General features: G+C 30.2%; 1 protein-coding gene across 3 annotated transcripts in view; it reads left to right on the plus strand.

Annotated features, from left to right (window-relative positions):
• Nucleotides 1–27,703, plus strand: part of RSG7 (Regulator of G-protein signaling 7) — a 72,290-nt gene that overhangs the window by 3,225 nt on the left and 41,362 nt on the right. For all 3 annotated transcript variants that reach the window (XM_075371378.1, XM_075371379.1, XM_075371380.1), the window contains exons 3-10: nucleotides 8,352–8,448; nucleotides 11,416–11,466; nucleotides 13,677–13,783; nucleotides 15,761–15,812; nucleotides 17,324–17,547; nucleotides 19,541–19,752; nucleotides 22,120–22,233; nucleotides 25,880–26,005. In XM_075371378.1, coding sequence (XP_075227493.1) covers nucleotides 8,352–8,448; nucleotides 11,416–11,466; nucleotides 13,677–13,783; nucleotides 15,761–15,812; nucleotides 17,324–17,547; nucleotides 19,541–19,752; nucleotides 22,120–22,233; nucleotides 25,880–26,005 — 983 coding nt within the window. The remainder of the gene's footprint in view (nucleotides 1–8,351; nucleotides 8,449–11,415; nucleotides 11,467–13,676; nucleotides 13,784–15,760; nucleotides 15,813–17,323; nucleotides 17,548–19,540; nucleotides 19,753–22,119; nucleotides 22,234–25,879; nucleotides 26,006–27,703) is intronic.

The following is a 27,703-nucleotide window of genomic DNA, read 5'->3' on the forward strand; positions in this document are numbered from 1 at the left end:
TATCCTCACCAGTTCATCGTCTGTTAAGATCAGCTTCTCAGAGTTCTTGCACTGTTTGAATTTGATGTTGGCATAACTTGAGTTTTTTGTAGCCTTGCGAACAACCTCAACCAAAAATCCAGTCTTGAGAAAGTTTTCTGAGTGATTTTCCTGGAGAACATGAAAGTGACTGACTAATAAAATGTAAACTATTGTCATGTAATAGAGATGGATGATCATTATGTGTTTAGAGTCAGCTGCATTTCCTATTTCATAAATTTTGACACTGAACAAAAAAATAGTTAATTTATTTGTTATTATTCTATCAGAAATTTATGCTGGGCTTGTGAAAATGGTATGTTTGTACTGCTGCGAAATTACTGACATAGATGGAGGAATGATGAGTTGAGTGAGGTATGTGTTTTGATTTTGTCTGATACAGTTTCAAAAAATATCTGCCTTCCCAGGAACCCTATAACTACAAGTTTTTATTCTAGGGTGCATGACTTTATGTACTCGCTGTGTATGAAATAATATTAGAACAATTATCTTACTGCTAAGTAAGCAAAATAATTAAAAAAAGAAAAAAAATTAAAAAGTATTAATAAAAATCATTTTAGCAGCTATTTACTTTTAGATATTAAATAAATATCTAAATATATAAAAAAATTTAGATTTCATTTCAATTACTGTTATTTAAAAACCTGATGTAATATTGATTCTCTAAAAGAAAATCGTATAGTTTTACTTTAAATAAACTGATAAGAAAATTTTTTAAATAGTTTGTGGCAATTGATTTAAAATGATAATGGAGGCATAAGGTTCTTTCTGGTACATAAGATTGTGCTGATTTATGTGAAAATAAACCTACTAGGGGAACTTTTTTGTGTTATAACTATATAGCATAATGATTTTTAATTAAATAAAGTTTAATTTGTTCTTTTTTTATAAATAACACAAATTAAATCATTATGTGTATATGAGAGCTTATGAAAAATAAGGTGAGCAAGTAATAGAGCTAATATAAGCGTCAAGTTAAACAAAATATGAACATTACTTTATAAATTGGGCATAGTTCAGTCTGACGTTACAGCTTGGGCATATTACAATCTGATGTGTTGTTAAAATTTCTCATTGGGTGACCTTTGGAACTCATAAACCCTGAAATGTTTGGCAGTGTTTTGATTAACTCTTCAAGATGGGAGACAATGTGAATCTAGTCTTTCCCTGTTTTGAGAGTGATTTAACTACAGAATGGGCATAAGTCCCTTTCCATGATATATTAACAGTATGTCATCAGGTTAATAAGCTGCTTTCATTTAGTCAACAAAGTGATGCCAGGTTTGGTAGAAGTTGATGTTATTTTAATATGTTGAATGAGAATTTTGATTTTTGCATTGTTAAGTTAAAACGGCAGATACAAGTGAGTATTCAGTTGAAGAAAGACTTGTTTGTGTTTTATTGGACAAGTTTACCAAACTTTAATGAAAACAAAAGACAGATTTGTTCTGTGTTTTGGTAACGTATTCAGTAGTAACATTTGGAAGTGGGAAAAAAAGCCTTTTCCACCAGGTTAGTCCTCGATTTGAAACAATCTGGGCAGTCTTCAATCTTTCCAATCAATTGAATAGTTCTGATATTGTCAAGGAATCCCGTTTACAATCTCCAAAATCAACCAGGATAAAGTTGTCAGAGCTAAATATTCCTTTTTCAACACTTCAGAAAATAATAGTAATATCTTGAGTATAAACCCAAGACAGTTTGATTTTAATTTAAATTTAATTTAAAATTGAAGGAAGAAAAAGATTATAAATAGTAAATTGCAGATTACATTTACAACATTTTAACGTATTCATAATTCTGACATAAAATTGGTTTAATTTAAAACTGAGGAAATAAATGAAAACTTACTCATTGCAAATTGCAACACATTGTAGTAAATGTAATATATATTTTAGAATTATTTGCATCTTAATTTTTTCCCACATTTATAAGTTTACTCTGCTAAATAAAAATATATAAAGAATTCTAAAGATATACTATAATACAAAAACTTTTATGTGTTCAAACAGTCCAATTATTTACAAATAAGAGTATAACTTACTCTGAAATTTCTTTCGATAGACTGGTCCTGTATTTTTTTGATTGAAAATAAGTTGAGTAATGATGTGGATTACTTGGTCAATTCCATTGAGCCCATTTTAATGTGAGACATATTGTTTTTATCCTACAACGAATTCTACATGATGATTTTTAGTAAAATACAAAACACCATTAAGGATACTATATAAAAATAAGTTGTGATACATTTTATTCATCATATCTTTTTCATTGAGATCTAGTATGTAAATGGATTGCAAAAAAAACATTAGTTCAACATATGTTTAAGTATAGAGTTATATCTAAACAAAAAGTCTTTTATTAAAATATAAAAAAAACATGTAGTAGGAAAATGATTGAATGAAAGTTTAAGCTTGAAAGAATGTGTTTTGATTTTATCTTTTTCATAGAGTTGAAGATGTATATGGAGTTAATAAAAATTATCTTATATTGAAATAAAAATGAAACTATGTAGAAGGAAAATGATTGAATGAAAGTTTAAGCTTGACAAAATGTGTTCTGATTTCATTTTTTGCACAGAGTTGAAGATGGAATTGTTCAGAGAGTTCTATATAAAGTCATACTTGCTCTCTTAAATTATCTTTTTTTGTAAAAAAAAAGAATGATCACTAATTTTGAAAATAAATTCAGAGACAAATTTCTGTTTTGAAAAAACGTGGTTGTTTGCATGAACAATGTTCAATATAAATATTAAATAAATCATGAAAGATACTTGACGGAATATGTTTTGATTTCATTTTTTTTTGCATAGAATTGAAGATGGAATTGTCCATAGAGTTTCACATAAAATTAATTAATATAAAATATAAATTTAAAGCTTGACTTTATAAAAAAAATTATAACTTGTATGTTGCAACATATTGCTTTGCAGATCCTTAGAAATAGATTTATTAAAACAACTAATTTGTAGTTCAATAATATAATTAATTTACACAGATTTAGTAAAAAATTGGGGCAATAAAAAATTATAAAAAAGATTTGCAACACAACTTAACTCTTGGTATCACCTAAAAATACAAGTAAATTTACTGTGTTTAAACAATAAATTCATGATTCATACAGTAAATATAACTCATAATACGTAGTAGTAATCAACTTAAGGCAGAGAAAAAAAAAAATGTTTAATTGTAAATTGCAACCTGTTTGCTTTCCAACTCCAAAAATCAACAAAATTGTCATCAAAAAATTTGGTCTCTTTTTTGATGCGTCTCGCCACATCTAGGAAACAACAAATACCTTGAGGAAACAGCTGGCATTGATATTCCACTTGTCACCACAGAAGAGATTGTCATAGCTAGTTGTAATATCAAGTACTGTAAGAGCTCTGGCTTGGAGACACTGGGAGGTGGTCAACCATTTTTGTAAAATTTGCTCTGTGATGTGTAGTTGATGCATTCAACTATTCCATCACTCAGGAATGGTTCCCAGAATCCTGAAAGTCTGCCCAGCTTGTGCTCTACTGAAAAGACTAGGCAATGTGGCAAACCAGCAAGCATCCTTTACGCTGATCTGCTTGCTCAATTACTTGAGTAAGCTTTTTGAGATGGTGCTGGTTAACAGGCTCAACCAAGAGTTGGAGACAATTGGTAGTCTTAGCTAATTTCCAATTTGGCTTCCAAAAGTACAGGTCATTTGTATATGTATCTAGAGTCATGACCAAGTGGAAGAGATTGGGTTCATGGCATACGTGTTTGATTAAGGTGGTGATCCTGTTTGATGTGAGAAACGCATTCAAAAGTGTACCGTCAGGCACAATATTCTGGGCACTGAAGAGTCGTTGCATCAGTCCCTATCTGAGCAGGATAATCCAGTTTGCCTCTCCAAAAGGTCAGCAACAGGTAGTTCCACCAAGGAAGAGGTAAGATCAGGATGAGTTGCTTGCTTTATTCTACAGGGTTCAGTGTTGGGGGCCAACACTGTGGAATATCAGGTATGACAAAGTCCTATCTGTCACGCTTCCCATAGGGGCAGCCCTTAGTGGGTTCACCGATGATTTGGCACATATGGTGATGGTTAATTTGGAACGGGTGGTGATGGACACTGGAAACAAGGTGATAAACATTATTGTTTTGCATCTGCAGGAGATTGGGCTTCAGTTTTGCCAGGCATAAGTTGACTGCAATTTCATTTGGGGTTGGTACCATGGTAGTCCATCCTATACCTGGGGTTGTGAATAGACAAGAATGCCATGTTCCAGAGGCACATAGAGAAAGTGTTGGTCAAAGCTGAGTAAACAGCCACCGCCCCATCGCCATCGATCAGATAATGACCAATACAGGCATATACAGGTAATACCTGTACATCGAAGCGGAGGGTCTTGTTTCAGCAGGTGCTCTCAAAAGTACTGTATGGAACCCAGTCTGGTCCATTGCGCTGGAGAGGGGGAGAGCCCATGCAATTCTTAGCTGGGTGTACAGGGCTGTTTGTGTTCTACAGGTACAGGACCATCTGAGGGGATTTCGCCAGTGTAGTGGCTGGACTTGCGCCCATGAATTTTCTTGTTTGGAAGAGGGAGGAGATGTACAAGGGAGTGGTTAAGGGAGATGCAGAGGCTTCACTTGTCTGCAGGTGGCAGGAAAAATGAAATCAGTCGACAAAAGGCAGATAGACCTACAGACTACCCACCAGGTTAGTCTAGTGGTGAATGAGTCATCGCAAATCAACTGATTTCGAAGTCGAGAGTTCTAATGCTCAAATCCTAGTAAAGGCAGTTACTTTTATACAGATTTGATTACTAGATTATGGATACAAGTGTTCTTAGTTGGGTTTCAGTTAATCACACACCTCAGGAATGGTCGACCTGAGACTGTACAAGTCTGCACTGTATTTACAATCATACATCCTCATTCATCCTCTGAAGTAATACATTATGGTGGTTCTGGAGGATAAACAAAAAAAAAGGAGAGAGACTTACAGACTGATCCTGGACCTCCAGAAATGTCTGGGTTGAAAACACAGTGAATTAGGATACAAGTTGACCCAGTTTCTTACCAGTCATGGGTGTTTTAAGGCATCACTTGTGCATGTAGACGCTGAGACCCTCCATGGAATTCGATTGTTGTAGGGAGGAGGATACTGCAGAACACACTGTGTTCGTGTGTGATTGTTTCAAGCAGGAGAGAATTCAGTGTGCTTATCACAGAGAACATTATCGGAACTATGCTAAAGATTGAATGATTGTGGCATGCGGTATCCATGATGTTGGCTAAGATCATATGAACCAGGTTGGTGGAAGATGTCCAAGGGTGAATAATTACCTATGAGTTGCCCTTGGGACAGATCCCTGGCCCTAAGGTCAAGGTAGTAAAAAAAAAGGATCTCAATAAATTCTAGGAGTGGGACCTTGAACTCACACACTTAAGGTATGAATGGAGACAAGACACATGGAGTGCTATGATAATATCTTTAGGTGGGTCTGGCATGCCACGTTAAAGAGGAGTAGTTTTAGTGAGTGAGTAGGCTTACAAGGGAGAGTCCCACACATATGGTATTGGGAGAGGGGGAGTGGGAGTCCCACTCCCCCTTCATATCTACCCACTATGGTAGAATGGGTGGAGGGGAGTCCCACATAGGTATGTACTTTACCAATTGGTTATTTAAACAATCAATCATAGTTCAGTAACTAATTCATTAATAAACAATAAGTTAATTTAAAACTGAAGTAAGAACAAAAGTTATAAAAGTTGTAGCCTGTTTATTTGCAGCTAATAAATATTTGTTTATTCAATAAAATTATTTGTGTACTTTGTAAAATAATACTTATGAACATTTGAACAATAAATAACTTAAAAAATTTGAGCACAATATTGACTCAGGCGCAGAAAATATATAACACATATTGTATTAAAAACATGGTCCCTTTTGAAATACTATTTACTTGAACCTCATTTATTAATTTTCTTTAATAACAACACAGTAAAAATTTAGTAGTTATGGCACGATACCTTTGTAATTTTTTACTGTATCAACCTTCTGTTCTTATAAAATGAAAAATTTTAAACTATCTGGGACTCTTCTTGTTGTGTACATATTGTTGAAAAGAACCAGAATCTCTCCCAAAATAATATTGAGTGGTTCTTATAAAATTTGTGTGGAATGAGATCCATGTTATTTTTAGGCTCCTTTAATATCATGTTCAATTCTCCCACCAAAAAATTTGGATCCTGTTGGTCACTCTTTATAAAAGATTTAGGGTGCAGAATTAGGAATGCAAGTAAAGGAGGAGGGATTCAGGAGATAATGGAAATAATTAATTATTACTACTTATTATTACAGGAACATTACAGTACAAAATTTGTTTTATTTGTAAAGGGTTGAAAGAAAAATCTTATTCATGTGTACAACATAACGTCTCTAGATCACCTATTGCATCCTCCTATCATTTGACAGTAGCTGATTTTTATACTTGTTTCTTTGCTTGGAGTTAACTCTGAAAAGAAAATAATAGAAAAAATGCTGATGACTTGATAAGCAGCTCAAAGATTTGTAAGATTGAGTTCCAGAAATATCTCCAAAGATTTTATGAACTTCAGCAAAAGCCTTTGAAGGAAACTACTTTGAAGAAGCTATTGTTTAAAATGTTGAATTGTTTAGTTTTTGTGAAATAAATCTATTCTGGGAATTTTAAAAATTTACTTCATATACGTACATACAAATAATATTCTGTTGGAACTACAAATACCAGTGTCAGTGTGAAAATATTTTATAAGAATATTTAATGATATAAAATATTTCACCATCCATTAAAGTACTTATGACTAGGTATAGAAATAAATGTATTTTAAAATTGCAATTAATTCTATGAGTTTTACTCTGGTGTTTAGATCAAGACTTCCTGGGTGACAAACTATGATAATTTTACACTTTTTAGAGGCTGTACAAAAGTGTGCTAATGCAGTATTGTTTGATCACTGCTAATGCAGTGATAAAGATATTATTTTGTTTGGATAAATCTAAGTACTAATGTGGTAAATTTGTCAGTTTCACTCTTTCTAAAGTTCTCTTTTAATAGGTTTCACTCTTTCTAAAGTATTCTTTTAATAAGTTGAACGACTAATTTGCCAAATTTGTTTTTTTTTTGTTTTTTTGTGGGCGAAAAATGCCTGGGCGTTATCATCGCCCAGTAGTTATTAGTAAAAGGGTAAAAGGGTAAATTTTTATATAATAAAAATTTACTAAAACAAGCCAAGAAGGCAAAATAAAACTCAAGATTAATACCACAGACAAAGTTGATAAAATATAAAAGTTAAAATAATAGATTAAATAAAGTATATAAAACTTACCTAACTCCGATGGGTTGTGTAAAAATCCCCTCCCCGGATAGTAAAATTAAATACATAGAACCAAAAAATCAAATTGAAAATAAAGGTTAAAATTATTTTTAAAAAAACTCCTTACAGAAAAACATATATGAGCATATTAAATTCTTTGCAGTAACCTGGTACTATGCAAAAAGAGAAACACCCATTCCAAAATCCTGCTATCGTTGCACAAGATATCACGGATGTTTCTGGGAATATTAAACTGTCGATGCAACGCCGCATAACATATGCAGTCCACGAGAATGTGGTGCACAGTCATGCGGCAGTTGCATCGTGTGCACAGGGTGGGTCTTCTCCTGACATTAGGTATTTGTGCGTGACCCTCGTATGTCCCAACTGTAACCGGCAGAGGACCACTTCCTCACGACGAGAGTTTCTGTAAGAGGAGCCCCACGGCAACACTGAATCTTTAATCCGTCGGAGTTTGTTATCGACGGTAGTCATATAGTCACTTTGCCACCTTGCTCGCAGTGATTGTTAATTTGTCATCTACACTGATGTTTTGTTCATTAATTAACTATATTTCACATTGTAACTTCAGAATTTTGTTATATTTTTGCAATTAAATAATAGATGTTGAAATTTTGTTAAAAAACAAACAAATATGAATCATTTTCATGAAATTTATGAATTGTTTATCCAATTATAATATTAGTCAATCATAGTACTCATTGAATAGCTTGTTAACTATAAATGACATTATAGCATTTTTAAAGTTTATAAAACAAATTTTTTGAGTTATTTTACTAACTTAATTTATATTTAGTGGACAAATGTGTAGTGTGTTTGAAGAGGAACTAGCATCATCTAATCATATTAAGTTGCTAATAAATTGTCTTGAAGTTTCTCAGATGAGTTGAGAGTGACCTGAAGGTTTTAAATGTATTGTAATAGAATCATTGTATAATTGTGTAATTTTTTTTTAAACAGATGGAACAGATTGTAGAAAAGATGCAAGATGAAGCTACAGGTGTTCCTGTTAGGACAGTGAAAAGTTTTATGTCAAAGATTCCTTCTGTATTTACTGGTAGGTAGTATTGTTATTAAATATTTTAGGTTATATAAAATTCATAGAAGTAGTCACTGATAAGTGGACACAAGTGCAATAATAGTAGTTGTAATATGAGGATTTTTCAAAATATAAGCTTGTGAGATTGTTGAGAAGAGTACTTCTACATAAATTCTGTGTTTATAAGTCATTGGTAACATAACAGTAAGTGGTTCATAACATTCTATTGTACTGTTGATGACGTGGAAACTGTAACATGTTAGGGCTCAGTAGTTTTTGTGATAAATCTGTTTTTCAGTAAAGTCCTCTAGTCAACTTATGACTGTCAGGGAAGCAGTTTTCGATTTCACCATAGTATAGTTATCAAAGATTATGATTAAATAAAAACAGTATTTGGAGTTCCATTCTAACTGGTATAATAACATTCTTAGACTATTAATAATGACTGTACCTTATGACAAAATACATAAAATTGAAAGTCATTCCCAAATCTGCTCAGTCAATCTGTTAAGTAACATGTACACAAGTTCAGTGTACATGTGTTCACTCAATATTTACTATTTTGTAATCTCATGTTAGTATTGGTTTGTTATGGCTGATCACTCCAAACAATGTACTTGCATGATCTTTGATAAATTGACCACCTAGACTTTAGTACTGCTTTTTTTGGCTTTCAAGAAACACATTTCAGGTTGAACTCAGGTTTTTGAATGGCATGCATGTTTCAAGGACAGAGAATAGTTATAGGCTATGATCATTCAGGACAGCTGACCACTAAAACTCTGAAAATCTAGAAAAGGTTTTGGAACTTGTTCATTAGAACTAGCACCAATCAGTCTGTGAATTGTGTGACATGATTGGAATCAGTTATGAGGACCTGCTAAGAAACTATAAGTGAGAATTTAAACATACAAATTGTTGCTACAAAATCTGAACCTTGGTTTTGTCACTCAACCAAAAGGACATGTGAAATGTGACCAAATGCATCATAAGATTTAAAAAATGGCTAATGACAATCCAAATTTACTATTAAATAAATTACTATTTATTTACTATTATTAATGTAGTCTAATCATGGGTGATGAAAGTTGGGTTTAGGGTTATGATCTGGATACACGGCTTTATTAATAACAGTGGAACTGCCTGCAGTCACCAAGGCTGAGGAGATTTGGCAAATACAGTTTTTTGATCTCAATCGTATTGTTCAGTTAGTATTTGTTCCTTCTAGTGTTATAATAAATTGTCACTTGTACTGCAATGTTTTGAGATGGTTCAGAAATGTGTAACAAAAAAGGAACTGGAATTGTGTAAAAAAACTAAAATAGTTTATTACATCATGACAACACGCATGCTCACATCTCGTACAGAATGATATAATTTTTGGTAGAAACATGATAGTCATTCCACCTTCTCTGTCTTCTGTATCCTAACATGTTGCAACTTTGCCTAAATGAGATGTGAAGCTTAAAGACCATGCTTTGACACAATATAAGATATCCATGCTCAATTCCTGTCTCTACTGAATAGTCTTCAGGATTTTATGATTTTTTAGTGTATGGAAGAGCATTGGGATCGTGATATGTGTTCCCAAGAAGATTATTTTGAACAGTTTATAAAAGCTGGAAATTGTCTACTTATAGGTTGAACAGTTTTCTATGTAAAATAAAGCTTAATTAATATTAATATTTTATTATTCATTGTGATTAGTAATCGCAAACTGTTAACCTTTTGAGTACATCACTTTCTTTGCTATTGGCATTAGCCATTATTTATTAAATGCTTACAAATATTCAATAAATATAGTATTCAATAAGGAGAAATTACAGTACTGTATTGTTTCTTATTTTCAGTGTTTTTGAAGGAAATCTAGTATCATCTTATGACTAGAAACAGTTTACGATTCATTTCGTAAAAAGGATATATAAACAAAGTTATTTTTATAATGATACTGAAATCTAAAACTGAGATTTTTAGTTGCTTGATTTTTCATTTCCATGGGTACTCATATTTTGGAAAAGTTTGGTTATCTTTGGAGGGCAGTAAAAAAGTTAAATGAAGTGATTACTTTGAATAATTAACTAATTCCAAGTTTTTGATTTCATCAAGATTTTATACTTTCATCAGAATGTTTTCAGCTTCTCATCAGCGTTTGTTAGTTTTGGTGTTATTGTTATTTTTGTTTTTCATTGTTAATTTCAGTGGAAATGTACTATAATTTTTGCTGAATTTGTTAAAATACTTATCTTCAAGTTGAAAAAATATCACTGGTAACAACAGTTAGTTGAATTGTAGTTCAGCAACAAGAACTATAACTGATGAAAGTTACAAATTTGAAAATCGATGTGATGGGAATTGTGATAAATTAAAAATTTTATTCAGTCAGCCCTTAACAATGGAGATAGCTATTGTTAATATTTTTTTGTACAATGCAGTTCAAAATACAAATGTAAAAAAAAAATTAAGCTAAAATTTTTGGAATATTTTTATAACTAAAAATGTTGAAGAACATACTTATGTTCTTCAAAATTTTTAGAGTATGCCACAACCACTGAGTGTTGTGACATATTCTTTGTTATTTTTAATATATTTTACCCTGTAAAATGAGTAATAAAAATGTTAACATGATACAAGTCAATACTGCTAGAAAATTTAAAAAAGCTAGAAAATGTTTAGCCCAAGAAGTGTCAGTCATTCTAACATGCTGTCATAAAACTATCTTCTTTTGAATATATATGTATATCTTATTTATCTTTATTTGCTGAAATATTGTGACATTTTAGGTAACAATTATATGCTATAATATATGTAAATCAATTCCTTTTTATATTTTCTTGTTATAAATCCTCAATTTGATTTTAAAAACAAACTTTTGTTTCTGCATGTTTTCAACTGTTTGTCTTTTAACTTCCTTAGTTCTACTACATTTGATATTAAACAGAATTAGATAAGAAAGTTACTTACCAAAACTTTTTTCATGTGTTGCAGGTTCTGATTTAATATTGTGGATGATCAAACATTTGGATGTTGAAGATCAAGGTATGCCAGTTGGTTTTATTTTGTCAGCGAAGTTTTATTATAGCTCATACTTTTTATTATCCATTAATCGATTAATAATATAATAATTTTTTTATTATCCATTGATGTTAATTTTTTAAACACAATTTTACATTTGAAATACAAAAACATTGTCAAATGATTAATAACTGTGTAAAATTTATTATTAAACATGTAGAGAATTTAATTCTGAGAAAATTGATGTAAAATAGTCCTCAAAAATCTTCTTTACCTCCTCTTCGTCAAGCTTCTCTAAATTCCACCATTTCATCTGACACCTTTTCTTCAGGCTTTTAAACCCCAATCTACATTTCATGATCACTAAATTATGGTCGCTATCAATGTCTGCTCCAGGGTAAGTTTTGCAGTCAATGAGTTGATTTCAAAATCTTTGCTTAACCATGATATAATCTATCTTATACCTTGCAGTATGGCTTGGATTTTTCCATGTGTATATTCTTCTATTATGATTTTTAAACTGGTTGTTGGTAATTACTAAATTATACTTTGTGCAAGGAAGGCACCTCCATCCTTGCTATATAAAATTCAGAGTTACATTTTCTTGGAAAAAAGCAGCTGCAGTTTTACATTGCTTTCAGCTGCGCAGTACTCATTGGACTGAGTGATGTTGATATGGCTGTTTAAGTCGTCCTGACCTACGCCCTTAACAACTACTGAAAGAGCTGCTGCCCTGTTTCAGGAATCATTCCTAAGTCTGACTCTCAACAGATACCTTTTCTTTTTTCTGAAAAAACAACAAAAAAATTAATTTTATGTACTAATGACCATAAAACTTTCAAGACACTACTCCATCCAGTAATCTATATTTATATATATATATATATATATATATAAAAGGCAATGCCTGTGTGTGTGTGTATATGTGTATGTGTGTATGTATTTCTGTTGTGTGCAGTACAGTACACTGCTCCACTTATAGGTACGAAACTTGGCACGAAGGTGGCCCAGGACATAAACAAGACAGTATTTTTTTCGATTTTCGAAGTAGCTTTTTCGTTATTCAATGATTTATTGCTTTTTTTGGTGAAGTTCCATACTAAAATTGTTGAAAGTCCAGAGGTTGAACAGATACAGAAAAACTTTTTATACCACTGAAGCATTATTTTTAATACCTTCCACAATGAGACTGATTTCAAATCTGTACGATAATTAGATGCGTGTCAGTAATTAATTGAAATAAGGTTACTTTTTCAGACGAAACCCTATTTTCCCGTAAAGCCTTTTTGTGAATCCTAGTAAAAACTTTACTATCTGTCATACAAAAATGATTTTTTTTTTATAGAAAATATCATCAAGAGCTGGCTTTCAAATTAAAGAAAAATATTCAAATTCATTGAGAAGTTCGTTTAAAAAAATTTAAGTTTTAAAAATTACCAGTGAGTGTTAAGCATGTTCTAAATGCTCCTAGGTAAACATCTTTCTCCCTTTCTCTGTTTGTCGTAATTGGAGGATTGTCTCTCATAGTCAGAGGGGGAAGGAGAAAGAAGGAATATGTGCGGTTGCAAAGAGGGGAAGAACATCATGTTTTTAGACAGCACATTTTCCTGTTTTGTATCGGATATTACGTTTGCTACTGTAGATATGGTTCTAAATCCTGTTTTATTCAGTTTATTGTGGTTCAAAACCATGAAGTTTATCCCTTAATTTGGGTTCATAGAATTTCAGTACACTTTTAGTTCACAGTTTGCCCAGGAATCGGGGCAAAATCTTTTACTAGCCACAACTAGCTAACATTAGCCCAGAAACATTTCTGGGCTCATGTTTATGTGAACCTTTTTTATTATTTTTGCTAGTAGAATGAGCTCAGAATCACTGGTGACATTACATGAATCACTCTGTATATTTGTAACATTATATTTCTTACATTGACTGTTCAGATCATTAGCCAAAAATATCAACATTTTGCATCCATTTACCTCACCAAATAGAAACTGCATTGAATATTAGTTAACTGATTTAAGGGGATTGGTTTACTTAAAATGCCTTAACAATTGGCATTCTATTCTTGTTACCCATATTTTATTTCAAGATGTTACTTCTTTAGATGTAATAAGTTTCACGGACCTTGAGTCCGTTAGGTTTTAAGCTATCAAAAAATAGTTAATGAATGTATTAGTTAATTTTGTATGAATTTTCTTTTTCTTTGTTACATTTTTTTTTATTGTTTGTAGCTGAAGCACTTCACTTGGGACATTTAATGGCTGCCCATGGCTATTTCTTCCCAATTGATGATCATATGCTTACAGTAAAGAATGATAACACATTCTATAGATTTCAGGTAGGTGTAAATGTCATTTTTATTTGTTTTGACAGTCTTTATACTGGCCGACAACAATCTGTAGTAGTGTTAATTTTAAGCCTAGAATTCTGGCTTTGATATATTTTAATGGGTGATCTACTGTCATTTAGTTCATTGAAATTTGACAATTTTTTATCTGTTACAGCAATAACTAGATGACCATTTTGTAGAGAATGAATCAAATGAGCTTATTATAGTGTGGAAGTTTCTGTGATATGTGGTGGAGTTCTGTTTACTTAAAAGTAGCCAATTTCATGATAGTGTAAATGTAACTGTGTTACATCCTAAGTTAACTAGGATGTGGTGTTGATTAGAACTTTGCAGCAGCAATTGGTAACTGGAAAACATAACCAAAAGTGAACTGACATCATTAAAATTTAAATGCCTTCTGTAACGGCCTACTATGTACATCCACTGATAATAAATTTATTTCACTGTACCATACAGTTGAATAATAAATAAATAATAAGAATTACCATTAATTATTAATTTATTTACTTTTTATGGAGTTTGGCAATTTCATCCCTAATAATATATTTAATTTTCATAAAGGCATCTTAAAAAAAATATATTTTAGTATGTATTAATTGATGGTCTTTGTTTGAAATGTGTAAATGATGGGCTGGTTTTTTCCTGAATATATAGTTGTTACTTTTAATAAAAGCTAAAATGAACCAATGAGAAATTTACAAACTGGAAGTATTGTAAAGACCAACAAATTAAATTTTCATTAATATTCATTTAAAATCTCATGCTGTTAAATAGTTTTCCTGTTCACTCCTGAATCCTGTTTACTTAAAAGTAGCCAATTTCATGATAGTGTAAATGTAACTGTGTTACATCCTAAGTTAACTAGGATGTGGTGTTGATTAGAACTTTGCAGCAGCAATTGGTAACTGGAAAACATAACCAAAAGTGAACTGACATCATTAAAATTTAAATGCCTTCTGTAACGGCCTACTATGTACATCCACTGATAATAAATTTATTTCACTGTACCATACAGTTGAATAATAAATAAATAATAAGAATTACCATTAATTATTAATTTATTTACTTTTTATGGAGTTTGGCAATTTCATCCCTAATAATATATTTAATTTTCATAAAGGCATCTTAAAAAAAATATATTTTAGTATGTATTAATTGATGGTCTTTGTTTGAAATGTGTAAATGATGGGCTGGTTTTTTCCTGAATATATAGTTGTTACTTTTAATAAAAGCTAAAATGAACCAATGAGAAATTTACAAACTGGAAGTATTGTAAAGACCAACAAATTAAATTTTCATTAATATTCATTTAAAATCTCATGCTGTTAAATAGTTTTCCTGTTCACTCCTGAATCCTTTAATTCAGAGCCAGTTTATTATTCTTTTGTATCAACCACTTAATTACATTTCAGTTGTATTTTGTAATTTAAAAAAAATAATTAATCCATTATAAATGTCTTAACAGAACATTAAAAAATGGAGTTCATGATTCCTAAATACAGAAGATAAACTGCAGTGAAATCTTATAAGTGATTTTTTAGTATTTTATTATTTTTTTTTTAGTAAAAGTATACAAAAGCAGTGTGTCAAAAATAAAATTCTCAGTATTAGAAAAATAATTATCTAAAACTACAGTTTCTGTGTGATTTAGATGCCATGACCATAATGGTTGTAGACAACTTGACACAAGATATATGTCAAGGGGAGACGTTACTGTGTATCTGTGCTGTGTTAAGAATAACCATGAAAAATGATTTGCTCTTTAACTTAAGTAATCCCATGATTTTTTCTTGTTAGTTAATGTTTCATTGTAGTTATTTTTAACAGTTTAATGTAACAGCTGATTTTCAATGAAAATAATGGAAGTACCAAATTGTATAATATAAGCATAATTTTTGTGTATGTTCATCTGTGCATTGTACTAGTGAAATGAATTATGTGTAATTAAATTTTTTTTTGTTTCAGACACCTTATTTTTGGCCATCTAACAGTTGGGAACCTGAAAATACTGACTATGGTAAAATTATTGGATTGAAATATTTTCATTTTAAATAATTGCACATCTGTAGAAAATGATAAAAAATATGTCCAGTATTTTGATAGTTTTTTCCCAGCGTCTGCACAAGAAAAGAGTGCTATAAAAGAGAGTCCTATAAACCTACATGGAAATAGCTTTTTATTTATCTGTATGTTTGCCAGTTTGGGTTATCTGTTTAAACTAATACTTTAAAAAATAACTAAATATATTTATTTTATGCTAATAAATTTTATAAAGGGTGGCCATTTAATTTTTTGCTTTATGGTAGCTTGAGAACTACTAGTGTTTGGAAGTAATTTTTTATTAGCTAAAATTTTAAGCATATCATTTTGAACAAAATTACACCTTGTAAGTCAAATTTCAAAGAATTGAATTATAATAGAAAATATTAATTACTCTACGTCCAAAATTGCAAAGTAATTTTTTGTGCCAGTTTTTTCCCCTTCCTATATGATATTATTACTGATATTACCTAAATATTAATATTATTGATATATCTAAGTGATGTTTAACCAAAATTCTAACATAATATAAATTTTTATTTACAAAATTTACTAGTTATCTGAAAATACAAAATAGAAACATTAAATGCTTATTATAAACAAATGAATTATTACATTAAAGTAGCATGGTACAAATACAGTAGATGTGTAATGTATCCTCCCATTAACATCACTAACATTCAGCTCATTTGAACATTAAATCAAATACCTAGTAGGTATTTGAAGAATATGATGAATGATTAATTTGAAGAATATGATTTGAATGGATTTAAACTGGAGAGCTGGTACACCAGGAAACCCCCAACCCAGTACCTCCTTACTCAACTCATTTTCAAGAAAATTATTATTTAGTATCTGCCTGACAATGACAGAAAAATGAGTCAAATCACTTGTACATGTGAATTATATAACTTCCCTCTCAGTTTTACCCCTTTTGGTAACTGTTTATGCCAGCAAGATTAAGAATATATAGATGAAAAAATAAGTCTGATTGCAAGAAAACCATTTAATCACACATCCATCTAACATTAATATCTGATTATATGGATCTAGAAACTGTGAGATCACTAGGATTCAAAATCTGATTATTCACATGTGATTCTTACATTCAGTTACTTTCGAATAACTTCCCTCGTGCCATAAGGATGCTGTAACATTTTAATACAAACACAATTCTATTTCACTGAAACATAATATGTAAGAATTATGAGATGCTGTAGTCATCTAACTGAATGGAGAAGTAACAGTAAATATTGCCTAATATCATTGTAGATGTGCTGGATCTGTGAAATGTATTAGTTATTGTGTTATTGTATCACCATAATCATTAAGATTTATTAAATCTTTTTAGTTCACTGGTTGTTTTGAGTAACATAAATTGCTGATTTTCTTCTTTTTATTTTTGTTATATTATGAAGTAGTCTTACTGTATTTTTATAAACTTATATAAAACTGTTACAATTTTAATTACTATTTTCTTTATTACAGCTGTATATTTATGTAAAAGAACAATGCAGAATAAGACTAGATTGGAATTGGCTGATTATGAAGCTGAAAGTCTTGCTCGTCTCCAAAAAATGTTTTCTAGAAAATGGGAATTCATATTTATGCAGGCTGAAGCACAGAGTAAAGTCGATAAGAAACGTGATAAATTAGAACGTAAAGTTCTTGACAGTCAAGAAAGAGCGTTTTGGGATGTTCACAGACCGATGGTAAATATATATTCTTATTATTGATGTCTAAAGTAGAATTCCATTAATCAAAGTTTAAATAAACTGAAGTAAGTTTCCTATAATATGAAGATAGTTAGAATTCAAAATCAAAATAAATATACCTAATATATTACACAACTAGTTTTATTTGTATGTAGTGACAAAACAAAATTTATTATGTATTTTTTTATACTGAAAATAATATATATATATATATATATATTATTGTTAACAGAGTAAGAAGAGAAAAAAATTAATTATTCTTTTTTCATATTATTTTTTTTTAACCTCTGGGACCACTGTTAGGTATTCCTTCAGAGAATGACAATGAATTGTGAAAATGTTCTGCCTGACCGGGATTCGAACCCAGGATCTCCAGATGAAAGGCTGAGACACTACCACTCACACCACGGGGGCCAACATGGACATATTTTAATTGCACACTTGGGACCAGGTCACTTCCTTCTGATAGAGAATTATTAGTAAATGTATTATCAATAATTTGGGCCATAAACCAGGGCCCTGCAATAAAGTTTTGCCACATAAAATATTTTTTAATAGTTTTATTTACCAATAACCATGGACTACCATGGTTGTTGGTAAAAAATTATTTTTTTTAACAAACATTTAAGAATAAAATGAATTAAGATTTTTTTTGTTTACTAAAACAAAAATAATTTATCATTGTTTACTTTTATAAATCCAAATTTTTTTTATTGCGTATTTCCTAAAAAATTTTAATACTGTTTGTTATCATGGTATTAAATAAAATTGTAAAAGTATTTTTAAACTTGCCATACTTTCACTGATAGTGGAGGATCAGTATTCTGGTATACATTTAACAAGCTTAATTGTTGGTATAGAAAAAGTTCAAAATTTATTCATGAAGTAAAAGTCAAACAGTTAATAAATATTATCAAATATATTATTTTTCTTTATTGTATCAGCCGTAAATGTTCAGAATGGAAATTATCAGTGAGAAACTAATAACAATAGTCTAGCTCATTCTTCACACATATTCCAGAACTTGGGGTTTCTTCCTAAACTTGGGATTTTACATGTTTGTCAAACACCTTAATCTCCAGCTATTGTTTGCATGATTTTAAGTTATTATACATTCTGAAATTTCCACTTTAATTATTGTGACTTGAAAGTGAAGAAAGCATTAAGAGAAATGTAACAATTCAACTAAATACTATTACAAAACAAGGCAACGTTACACTCTTATATGTTTGGAATTGGGAAGAGTGCTTGGCTGATTTTATTGAGTCACAAGATTATACTTTGAAGAAGATAGATGCAAATACTAAATATATGAAATATCTTTGTTTAAGGGGAATGTTAAAAAAATAACATACACTTCATATCTGCTGTCACAAAATTGCTCAAACATTTTTAACCAAGTGGCAGGAGAATATAAAAAAAGCATTCTGATGGGCATTTACAGAACCATTCTCCATGACAGTGTGCACTTATATATTTCAGAAACTACTACTATCTCTTTTTTGAAATCTTACGTCTGGAAAACCATAAATTATCAAATTATTCAGCAATCAGCTCAAATCTTGTCCCCTCTGACTTCACTTTATTGAAAATTCAAAGAAATGGCTTTGAGGAATGATTTTTGCCATTGATTAAGAAGTGAAAGAAATAGTCCAAATATTGGTGTGAGATCAGACCGAAACTAAAAAAACAGATGAAAATAAAAAAAAAAACAGATGTTACATCCCTCATAATTACCTGAGGTTGGTTATTTTATGGACAGATCTCATAAGATGATAAATATAACTAATTTATTTTGCTTAGTTCTACACATGAAAGCTTACTTTAATGATGGAATTTTGTTTGATTGAATATATTTTGTTGTTTATAAACAAATATTTGATTATAGAATTATGTGGTGTAAGGTTCTGATAACATTTTAGTTTAAAATATATGTTTTCTGTAAATTCATATTTCTGGGAAAAAATTAATTTATCTTTTTTTTATGTAGCCTGGATGCGTAAACACAACAGAATTAGATATAAAAAAGGCATGCCGTATGAACAAACCAGTGAAAAGTGGTGAAGGAATGACTGCAACATCAGGACCTTCATCTGGTGCATCTGATACTGGAGCTGCAATACAAGCTCTTAAAAAGGAAATAGCAAATCTTAAGCAGAGACTTGATCGTAGAAATTTTAAAGTTTCAAAAGTTGCTGAATCGTATGTAACTTCAATGTTCTGATAATATATTTTAATAATTACTATGTATTATAAGTTATGACCAGATGTGTAAATAATTTTTAAAAAACTTACATTGTAGAAAAAATGTATTATTTACTTTTTTAATGTATTAATTACTGATCTTGAATTGAAAATACTTATTAATCAAGATTTGAAATCGTTGGCCTTTTGGAACAGAATGTATTAGAACATGAAAAGAGATGTAACAGAGAGAAGATGCATGAAAGCATGTAATGGAGCACAAAAACCTAAATTGTAATTCAATAAAAAAATTAAAATTTATTAATTATTGAACAAGAAATAAAACCTTATGTATAATCAAATAAGACAAATAATCCATATAATAAGAAAAAAAAAAGAATACAAATTTTTTACAAAATTCTTATCAGCTCGATATCATTTATATATAACATTTACAGAAATAATGCAATTTGTATGATTATTCATTGTTTAATAAATAAAATTGGGTCGGTAAGGGTTTTGTAACAATTTTTTTTTTGTTTGCTTATATGAAACACTTAAACATTGTTTATTATCTATTATTGTATATCTATTGTCTGTTAACATATATTTAACATGTACTTTTTTTTAAAGAAAATTCTAAATTAATAACAGATTTTGATTATAGAAATGTAGTGTCTTACCTTTTTTTATATCAGTGTAGTTTTGTTAAAAACAGTTTTATATATATTACAGAAATTTTTGTTTTTGAGCGAAGAAATGGTATCTGCGAGACTTACTGTACAAAATTTTTTTTTTGATATCACTGTGTTTTGTTTGGTTATTCTTTTATTTTTTTAATGAATTATTGATTATTATCTTATGGATTTATTATTAAAATTTATTGCCTTAGAACAAACAAATTGAATTTCATGGCCAATTTTTTTGTTGATAGTTTTCATTCACTTCATAGCATATTTTTCCTTTTTTAATAAAACTAGTATAATGACTTTTACGAATTGAAAATCCATGATGTACTATTGCACTTATTACTTTGTAAGTGTAACCCTCGATCATTATCGTTAAATTCAATTTTACCAATCGATTTTATTTTTGTTTTATTTATTCCTTTCTTTAATAAAACTAGTATAATCTCCTATAAACTAATGCTTTTACTTTTTTAAAAGAAGTGATGGGAATTAAAAAAATTGTTTCATCTTCAGTACTTTCATTTACATAATAGCTTTTACTATTAAAACAATCTGTAGTATATTTTCTTTTAAATTTTATTATTTCAAGTACATTATCAAGTTTTTGATAATGTACCTAGTACATTACCTAAGTACTATCAAGTACTGCTACCTAGCGGCGCGATTTGTAAAGTCGCTGTAAAAATATGAATAAAATGACATATTTGAGTCCCTTAGTTCATCAAATGGAAAAAAAAATGTTGTCTAACAAAATTCAAGGTATATTTTTTGAAATTATTCTTCATTACTAATGTAATTGAACTGAAATATAATGTTTAATGTTTATTTTTTCCCCCCATTTTTATTTAACTGTTAGGTTAGGTCATGTTTAGAACTGTAAACATAGTTCGTTGACTTTGTCGCCTTTCTAACGAAGATCTAACGAACTCCATGATTATAGTCTTGATCATAAATGGTTATAGGTCTACAAAGCATAAAAGAAATGTATCTATGATTAATGTTGAATAGATTCAAGAGTGCAAATTCCTTGAGCAATTAATGATGTTCAGATGCAGAAACGACATATAACAAAAGTTTTAATTTTACACAAACACATTGTAGTATTCATTTTGAAGTTAACCCTAAATTATAATAACCCCAGTTTCTTTTATATGTTTATAAAAGTAATATAGTTATTTCAGATGATCATCAAAATTTAGCTTACTGTTAAAAATAATCTTAAGATCTTTTAACAGTGAAGAATTGCTTATTTATAGTGGTTTTATTCAAATTTAATCAATTGTTTATGAAATTCAGTACATCTAATTAAATCCTGTCTATTAAAGTGGACATGGTAGCACAGTTATTAAGTCTTGAACTTCCATAGTGGAGTTGCAGTTGTCTGAGACTCTCTCTTAGTATACTTCTATCTAAGAGTTAGACAGATATCTAAACTAATAACTGAGGTGCCAGATAAAGCTGAGCTTTCTTTAATAAAATTTAACATTTATGTGGTGTAATGGAGTAGTGATATAAAATGTGTGTGTGTGTGTGTGTGTGTGTGTATGCGTATATGTGTGCATATGAAAACATTAGGTGAAGGATGTTAATGTTAAATAGATTTATGAGCTGTGGGAAGTACTTGAAGTTACAAGTGATCCTGCAGTTTTTATATTTTTATTTATCATAATTAACAGAAACAATATGCTTTTTACAGATATATAGCATACTTTGAACAGTATGCAGAGTATGATGCATTTTTTACTCCTCCAGAACTTCCTAATCCATGGATATCAGACAATCCAGATTTGTGGGAACAAGAAAAGCAGGCGTAAGTATTATTACTTTTTGTTATTCTAAAAATACTATGAATACTAATTACAAAAGATAAGAAACTTAATTAATAAAGTAATGGTGATTAATGGTTTTTGTTATTTGTGTATATTTCTACTCAATATTATTTTTAGTAAATATTGGGCTGTTTTGTCAAAATTCTATTGCCTATGTGAATGTGATCCCCTAATATATGTGAGTTTAAATTTTTGTATAATATGGATAAAATGTTTGTTTTAAGTGGGTTTATGATAATTCCTGTTAGATTATAATCTTTTGATTTTAATTAATAATTATGTTGTCTACTTACGGTTAAGATATAGTATTCTCATATAGTTTTGGCCTTGAATAAACCGTTTCACTAATCCATGCAACAGATATAAATATGTATTCAGCATATACCTATGGTAATATTTTATTAGTTTAGGCTGGGTCATTCTGTCACTCCAATTTGCAAGTGCAATTGTTGCTTTATGCATATAATTATCTACTAGTAATAATGATAAGCAACTAAAAAATTTTTTGAGTCATTGTTATTGATTTTAATAATGATAACATCATTTTAATGCTTCACACCATTATTCAGTCATCATGTCATCATGTTACTCTGTATGGTATGATACAGTTTTATACTTCATTTTTATTACAGTTTTATTTAGTTTTTTTATTCATTAATTTTAATCTACCCTGTTTTTGTACCAATCAGGTTTTAACAATGACATCCATTGTGTCAATGGGTGAGTGACTCTGATGTGAAACATAAACCGGGAAAACCCTTAAGTAGCTCTAAAAAAAAATTAGCAATGTATATACAACCTTAAAACAAGATAACCCTGAAACTGCAGTCAGAGACATTATTCAGAGAACAAGTAGTGCAACCAGGTGTTAGCAAAATTTTTAATATATTCTTTATATTAATTTTTAATATAAAGAAACACAAGATCGATTATAAACATATTAGCCCTAAAACGATCCAAAAGTGTGAAAACTACTGAAAAGTTGAAAAACCACTGTCAGAAAAAAGTTCATTCATTTTATTTCAATAATGAGCTTCCTAATTTGAGCAAGATATTAAATGCTGTGAATACCAATTCTGAACTGCCAGACTTTTCTAGAAGTACATTACATTGTATTTTAAAATATTGATTGATTGCGAAGGTATTATTTCATGGTGTAGGGAGTATTTAAGAGAAATTAAGCAATTTTGTGAAGAGGGTTTATTGTCAGTTTATTGTCTAGATCAAAACCTGGACTGATGCAGGACATGTACAGGAAAAGATATGGGAAGATAAAGAAACAAGGTGTGCAAAAGATACTTTTATAAAAGGTCTGTCAGCTGTGGCTGTAAAAGATAAACTATTAATAGTGCACAAAGGAAGTGAAAATGGGTTTTTGGTGGTGGTTTATGGGTGTTTGAATTCAGATCTTCTCAAGAGTATAAAGATGAAATGAATGATGACAGTTTTATGCAGTAGTTTAAAAAATTGTCGAAGTTGTTGCTGAAGGATCTGTCATATAGATGGGGTACTGTTGCCTAAAACTGAAAAAATTACAAATGCCTCCACCTAAAAATTGGAAATTGCCTTATGGTTAAAATCAAAGAAAATCTCAGACACCAAAGACATATTAAGAATAGAACTTTTAAAAATAGTGAAATCAGTCAAACAAAAATATATTCATTATCAAGTAGATCAAATTGCAAAATCCAAAAATTATGTCATGTCTTCCTTAGTACCATTGCAATTTTAACCTGATAGAATTGATAGGGCTCAAGTCAAAGGCTATATTGGGAGTAATATCACAACATTATTTAAGTTGTGATGTAAAAAAATTATTGATAGATGTTAATAGAGTACATGCAAATGGCTGGAAAAATTGTATTCAATATGTTATTAAAGAAGAAAAAAAAGCAAGGGAAGTGGACAGTTTGTGTGATAAATTTGGGAAACAATGACAGTTGTGCAACAGACAGCAGCAGCTTATTGGATGTTGAAGAAATACATTTAGGTAACAAATAATTTTTTCTGTTTTACTTGATGAAATTTTAATATATAGCAGTAACATGCTTTCTTAAAAATTTTATTTTTGAAGTAATTATATTATTTTATCAGTTTTCTAATATTTGTATTACAAATTATTTTTACTTCATTTTTATGTTACAAGTAAAGAGAAGTGTTTTTTTCTCAGATGGACTGCACTAAATTAAATTAAATTAGAATCATACTATATTATATGACGGTTATCAGAAAAATTTTGAGCGTAACATAGAAAGATGTATTTTTTCTGAATCAAATACAATTTTATTTTTCAACAAGGTCTCCTTTCAAGATGTTACACTTTTTCCAGCGATGATCTAACCTCTTTAACCCCTCAAAATAGTAGCTGGCATCTTTCTTCGCAAAATAGGTATTTTCATATGAAATAACATCCTCATCTGATGAAAATCTTTCCTCCAAGCGAAACTTTAAGGTTGTGAAACACGAAAAAGTCACTTGGATCAGATCTGGTAAATAAGTGAGTGGTCAACCAATTCAAAGTGAAATTTGTGAATTTTAGCCATGGCGACCATTGAAGTGTGAGCAGGCTCATTGTCCTGATGGAAAAGCTTCTTCTTCAAATGTGGTATGTTTTTGTTCTGCCTTCAGCTTGTCAAGTAATGATGCATAATACTGTCTCGTTATTGTTTTACCCTTTTAAAGATAATAAATAAACAAAATTCCATTACTATCCCAAAAAACCAGTTGCCATCACCTTCCCAGCCGATAGAACCATCTTTGCCTTTTTCAGAGCAGGTTCACCCTTTGCAGTCCACTGTTTTGACTTGTTTCATCTCAGGAGTGTAGTGGTTACATCTACAGTTATGAATCAACACAAAAACTCTGACTCATTTTACTTAAACTGTAATAGCAGGACCTTGGAAATGTTCATTCGAATGCATTTTTGGACCAAAGTGAGCAAACGCGGCACTCAATGCATGGATATAGCTTACGCATATCCAATTCCATAGTTAATATATGGCAAAAACTTTTTCTTTCAATATGTCCATAGCCTCTGCTATCTTTCTAACTTGAATTCGTCAGTCATCCTGTACCATTTGGTGAACTTTTTCAATGATATCGGTGGTGGTTGCAGTTTTTGGCCATCCCGAATGCACATCATCCAAGCTGGTATGACCCTGATTAAATTCAGCTACCAATCTTCTCACAGTGGCAAATGATGGGACAGAGTCCCCATGATCAGCGTCTAACTCAGTTTTAATTTGGCATATTGCCTTTCAAATGGAAGGATTTAATCATGGCACGATATTTGATTTTTTCCATTTTCATAAAAACACTCATAATGAGTTACTTAGTTGATTATCAAATGACAACTGAGCGTCCAAAATGGCTGAGATTTCAGTGAGTATATTTCAATGCATGCGCGAATACATTCCCTAACTTTTGTTGACGAGTGCTGTCATCTCTTTATCTTGAGGCTCAAAATTTTTCAGATAACCTTCATAACCTTCTTGGTTTGCTGCACGATTTCATGAGACAAGGTTTAGGTAAATGATTTGTAACAAAGTAATAAATTAACATTTATTATTGCCATTCATCAGTTTATTATTTTAATTTAGTAAAAATTTTTTGTTTTATATGTTTCAGAAAGGAAATATCTGCCAGAAGAGTTAAAAGGTGGGCATTTAGTTTACAAGAGTTATTGGCTGATCCTGTTGGGAGAGAACATTTTGTTCGTTTTCTTGATAAAGAATTCAGTGGAGAAAATCTCAAGTAAGTATTAATTGATTACACTTACAAGATTTTACGTGTTTTTGTGTTCTTGTGTTCTTCTTATAATCCAATAAATTCAAGGTCTTCTCGTAGTGTCAAGTTCATCGTAATGTTTCATAAAAACAATTTCTATTTAGTCATAACTATTTTTGTTCTCACCAATTTTAATGTTGTTATCAAAGATCCTAGAAGTCTAATTTTCTTTGTCTGCGATGATGTCATTCTTCCACTTGTTCATATTCAGATATTTTCTTATCAGTCTTACGTAATTCTTTTAATGGTCTGCTTGCTTATAAAAATAATCTTTGTTATGTCTTTCACTCCCAAACTTCTCGTTTATGCTGTTTCTTTCTCGCACTAACACTTACACACTACCTGTTGTCGTCAACACACACACACTCTCTTCTGTCTACGGCCTAGTTTGTTTCCCCCTCTTCTCATCACGCCACCTTTCTTCAGTGCAGGACAAATTTCCACGGTGTGTGGTTGCATGCGACTCAGTCACGTTTTCTCTCTCGTTTAGTTTGGTAATACTCGGTCACTATATCGTCTTGTGGTACTCGTCAGTGTTTCGTGATTTCACAGATTTCTATGATTGGTTTGCCTCGTTTCTTTGATAAGTTAATTTTAAATTCAGTAGATGGTGTCTAGTGTTGAAAGTGGTTCAGTTACTACAAATCAGCCGAATTTATCGAAGCAGGATCTTTCCATACTGGTTATTACAAATTTGTGATGCTCCATATTATTCAATTTCTTGTAACAAAGTGTTACCTCTGTATTTTCTGATACACCACTGTAGATTACGCCAAGGATAAACTGTATGTATATATGTGTACTTTAATTCACGTGTTCATCTTTGTACAAAAATTAATGTGTGATTAAGATCATTGAATAACTATTATTAATAATCTTCTGGTTGTTCATTAAAAGTCTTTGTTTAAAAGTCAGTTGCTGAGAGTAAATTACATTTTTACTTGAAATGTTTAAATGTTTTTAAATAGTGACTCTATCATTTAATGAATAATGGTGCTATGAACACATTAGTTGAATCTAATACATTTAACTCAATTATTCATTATGGGATATATATATATAAATAATGGTCTATTGAATACAGCTACATAAAACTTCTCCCGAAACAACAAAGTTTAGTTCACTAATATCATTCTGTGAGTTACAAATACACCATCCACTTTCACCATGTTCTTCAGATGATTTTAGAGCCGTTTTGTTGTTAAATTCATGTCTGTGACTTAGATTAAACAATATTATTATTTAATCAACAAACAAATTGAATTTGAGAATAATACGTTGATTATGTGGACATAATTATTAAATAATGTTTATCATAATTTCATTACAATAGTAAAACAAAGTGGTATACAACAAAATTAATTTAATTTCTAATAATTTAACTTTGTAGATAAATTAGTTATGAAAGGTTTTCTTTACATTGGTAAATGTTTATATATCTTACGTCTGTGTGTTTATTATGAAATGTATAATTAATATATAAATCTTAAGTTGTATATATATATATATATATATACAGTTCAGTAAATCATTTCACTGCAGTAAGTGAAATTACTTATTTTCATTAAAAAAATATTTGACTTTTATTGTACTCAATGAACAAAACACTTAATGAACAATATAATTTTGATTTTTTTTCTTAGAAAAATAAAGTCCAATTCTTTT

The sequence above is a fragment of the Lycorma delicatula genome, chromosome 7 (assembly GCF_047948215.1).
Source record: "Lycorma delicatula isolate Av1 chromosome 7, ASM4794821v1, whole genome shotgun sequence".
Taxonomy (NCBI): domain Eukaryota; kingdom Metazoa; phylum Arthropoda; class Insecta; order Hemiptera; family Fulgoridae; genus Lycorma; species Lycorma delicatula.